The sequence below is a fragment of the Balaenoptera ricei genome, chromosome X (assembly GCF_028023285.1).
Source record: "Balaenoptera ricei isolate mBalRic1 chromosome X, mBalRic1.hap2, whole genome shotgun sequence".
Classification (NCBI taxonomy): domain Eukaryota; kingdom Metazoa; phylum Chordata; class Mammalia; order Artiodactyla; family Balaenopteridae; genus Balaenoptera; species Balaenoptera ricei.
This window is the reverse complement of record NC_082660.1, coordinates 34,722,930-34,726,497: the sequence shown is the minus strand read 5'-3', so window position 1 is coordinate 34,726,497 and position 3,568 is coordinate 34,722,930. Positions and strand designations below refer to the sequence as shown.

Below are 3,568 nucleotides of genomic sequence, written 5' to 3'. Positions count from 1 at the left end.
GAAGACAAGGTAATAGGCTAATGCCTCTCCACATTCTAGAAAGGAGAAACCAGAGACCACACTGAGATTAAGAACAGGCTGATCTTGAGATAAACTCTGAGCAGACACAGGTGGCCACAGTCTGGAATGAGGCAGTGGTCCAAGTGGGACCAGCAGCTCTCTAGGTGTTCCAGTGTCTCATCCCATCCTCTGAGTGTTGGCTGCTCTGGGTTTGGGGCCGCCTGTGCCATAATCTCTCTGCTTCCTTTCTGGTGAGCTTATCTACTCCATGACCTCAACCCATCTATGTATATATAGGCTAATATGTCCCATATGTATTTTTCCAAACCTGACATGCCCCCTGAGCTCCAGGTTCATTTTTCTGGCTACCTGCATGACAGTTGCACTTGGGTATCTAATAGGCATCTCAGATTTTACATGACATGCCTTCCCAGCTCCTCGAGTCCCCCTGCAAATACCCCCAGATTAATAAATAGCACGACCATCAGCCAGGGTGTTCAAATCCAGGCTTGAGCCTAGATGATGATTTTCGTCATTTCCCATTCCTCACCTCTGGTCCATAAAGCAGCTCCTGTAGACTCCTCCAGTTCATCTGAAATTTGCCTGCATCTCTTCGTTTCCTCTACCAACACCGCCGTTCAAGCCACCATTGTCTCTCTGGGCCTGCTACAGTTATCTCTTAACTGGTCTTTCAGCTTCAACTCTCCTCATCCTCTACATTCTTCAAAGCAGCCAGAGTCAGAGTAACTTGGCTTAACGTTCAGAGAGCTTTATGCTACTTGATATTCAACATCACAAATTGACCTTCAGCCTGGACCTTATATTTTTCACTCCTTCTATTGAGGTAATTTGGGGTTTGGGGTACCATGTTACCGTAATGGAAGAAAGAGTACGGTAAAACAGCCTACATTTGCATGTGTTGTAAGGGCAATATGCATGTCCAGCATGGTGACTAGGGAGTCACCCCTACGTTTGTGTGCAGGCCAGCCTGAGGCTCGCTCAGTTACCATTATCACTGTCGCTCAGGGTGAGCTTGTCAAAGAGGGACCCTGCCAAGCTGGCTTCTGGGGTCTCCATCTTGCTTCCCAGAATCAACAAACACTAACATTTACATATTTTAGTGAACTCAAAGTTTTCAGGTAAAGTTTAAGGACCCTTTATTTTAATCCCTGTCCCATCCCATTCCCTTCATTCTTCCTCCAGAAGCAACACTACTGTGATTTTTATACCATGGTTTTATACTCCTGCTATTCGCAGGCACCCGCATTCAGCAGGGCCTCACCTCACCACCCCCCATATACCCACATTGTTTATAAGGGGAAGATGGATTTCGCACTTTCCAGGGCCCCATGGAACGCCTTCTCCCTCCCTCTGTGGAGATCCTGACCTGCCTATGGGTGGGGCATGGGTGGGGGGAGAGCCTCCTGGATACCTGTTTTAAAAAGTGAGCGATTTGCCCACATGAATCAACCAGAGACCTTTATTTATTTATGAACCAATAACTTTATTGGAAGAAGTGGCAGAACTGGAAGAAAAAAACTTAAGGGAACTTCTTCTGCAAGGGCACTATTGCCGTCTGCATGGCAGGCACGGTGACCAGGGCTCTGGTCACCCCGTGGCTCTGGGGAAGTCCAGGCTCAGTTCTTCTTGTCGCTGTCGCCCAGGGTGAGCTTCTCAAAGAGGTACCCTGCCAGGTCAGCATCCGGGGCCCCCATCGTGCTCAGGGTGGTGACATGACCCTCCAGCTCTCTGATGAACGCCACCTGCTGGCCGAGGTAGTGAGTTGCCAGGAAGAGACACAGGTCGGGGTCGCTCTTGTCGGTGGCCAGCTGGTGCAGGTCGAGCAGGCTCCGGTTCACGCGCTTCTCCAGGCACAAGGTGTACCACATGGCCTTGAGGCCGCTCTTCCACTCGTCACTGGCTGGCTTCCTGATGTCTTGGAAGTGGAGGCGGCACCCGCGCTGGTTCTGCAGGCGCATCAGGCCCTGGGCCCGCTCGCTGTGCTCGTGGGAGCGGCGCAGGAAGAACCCGGTGAAGTGCTTCAAGGCCTCGTTGTCGCGGTTGAGGTAAAAGGCCACGGCCAGGCACACGGAGGAGGCGTGGCGCTCCAGGGTGAAATGGCTGTTGACGGCGGCCTCGCAGTCGGGCTGGTAGTTCTGGCGCACCTTCGGGGGTGGCGCGGGCAGCATGGCGGCTGGCGCAGGCAGCATGGCGGGTGGCGCAGGCAGCATGGCGGCTGGCGCAGGCAGCATGGCGGCTGGCGCAGGCAGCATGGCGGGCGGCGCGGGCAGCCTGGCGGGTAGCATGGCGGGTGGCGCGGGCCGCCTGGCGGGCGGCGCGGGCAGCATGGCGGGCGGCGCGGGCAGCCTGGCGGGCGGCGCGGGCAGCATGGCGGGCGGCGCGGGCAGCATGGCGGCTGGCGCGGGCAGCCTGGCGGGCGGCGCGGGCAGCATGGCGGGCGGCGCGGGCAGCATGGCGGGCGGCGCGGGCAGCCTGGCGGGCCTGAAGGCCAAGGGGAAGGTGGTGTGGAAGCGGGCCCTGCAGGGCCGCAGGCGGCGGTGGCCTCGGAGTATCCCCAGGGTGGGCGATGAGGGTGGCCGGAGCCGCTGGGCTCCGAGCCGGGTGGCAGATGGCTGGATGCCGGCTCTGGGATGGACCCGAAATGGGGTCCGTTATGGGAGTTAGGCGGTGGGCTTCCGGTTCTGTTACCGGAAGAGGTCGCGTGGGGTGGGCGGGGCACGAACGCTGCACCCACGTTCCCTCAAAGCCTGGGTGAGGCAGGGTGACTTTGACCTGAGCACTTGGTATCTATTAAGTTTTTAACTTTGCAAAAATATTTCGGTTTCCAAGGACTTTCTCTTGTTCTCTAATTGCTCCCTCTCACAGCACCCTGTTCTCATTTTATAAACCCATTGTCTTCCTTAAAATTCTGAGAATATGAATTTGTAGTTTTTGGTACTGTTCTCTTCCGTTTCCTGTGTTATAGTTGTTTTTTCCTCCAGAAATTGTTCTGTTTGTTCATCATGATCTTCTCTTTCACTTTCCTCCAATATCTGGCAAACATTTGTCCATTCGTATTTGGGAGTGAAGGAGTCATGTGATCAGCCTAGGTAACTAGCATGGATCTGATCTACAGTTGGGACGCCCATTTCACTAATAGTCTTCTCCTCTGAATGGGGGGGCTCAGTGTGTCAGTTAGGGAGTCTTTTCTATTTGGGATACATGGTGTGGAGCTTGTAGGTAAGATAGGGACCATGCCAAGTGCCAAAAGCTTGGCATTTTCTGACGTTAGAAGACTTTCGTGTATCTCTTCTGTAACAGATTGTGTCATTCTGTTTTGTTTCTTCCTCTTCTGCTGAGCGGGTGTGCAGTTATCTCAAACCTGCTCTCATATGGGTTCCCTTCCTGAGCCTTTGAATGACGTAAGGAGACTATCACCCCATCGCCTGCACCACCACTGTGCCCTGGATCTTGGTAAGAACAAAAAATAAAAATGTACTGTCTTAGGCCAGCAAGACTTGGGATATTTGTTACAGCAGTTAGCCTACCCTGACTAGTTACCCAAGGA

General features: G+C 53.9%; 1 protein-coding gene across 1 annotated transcript; it reads right to left on the bottom strand.

Annotated features, from left to right (window-relative positions):
• Positions 1–1,637: 1,637 nt before the first annotated feature.
• On the bottom strand, positions 1,638–2,306 carry LOC132357050 (ferritin heavy chain-like). The gene has a single exon (XM_059910368.1). The coding sequence runs from the start codon at positions 2,304–2,306 to the stop codon at positions 1,638–1,640; it is 669 nt and encodes a 222-aa protein (XP_059766351.1).
• Positions 2,307–3,568: the final 1,262 nt, after the last annotated feature.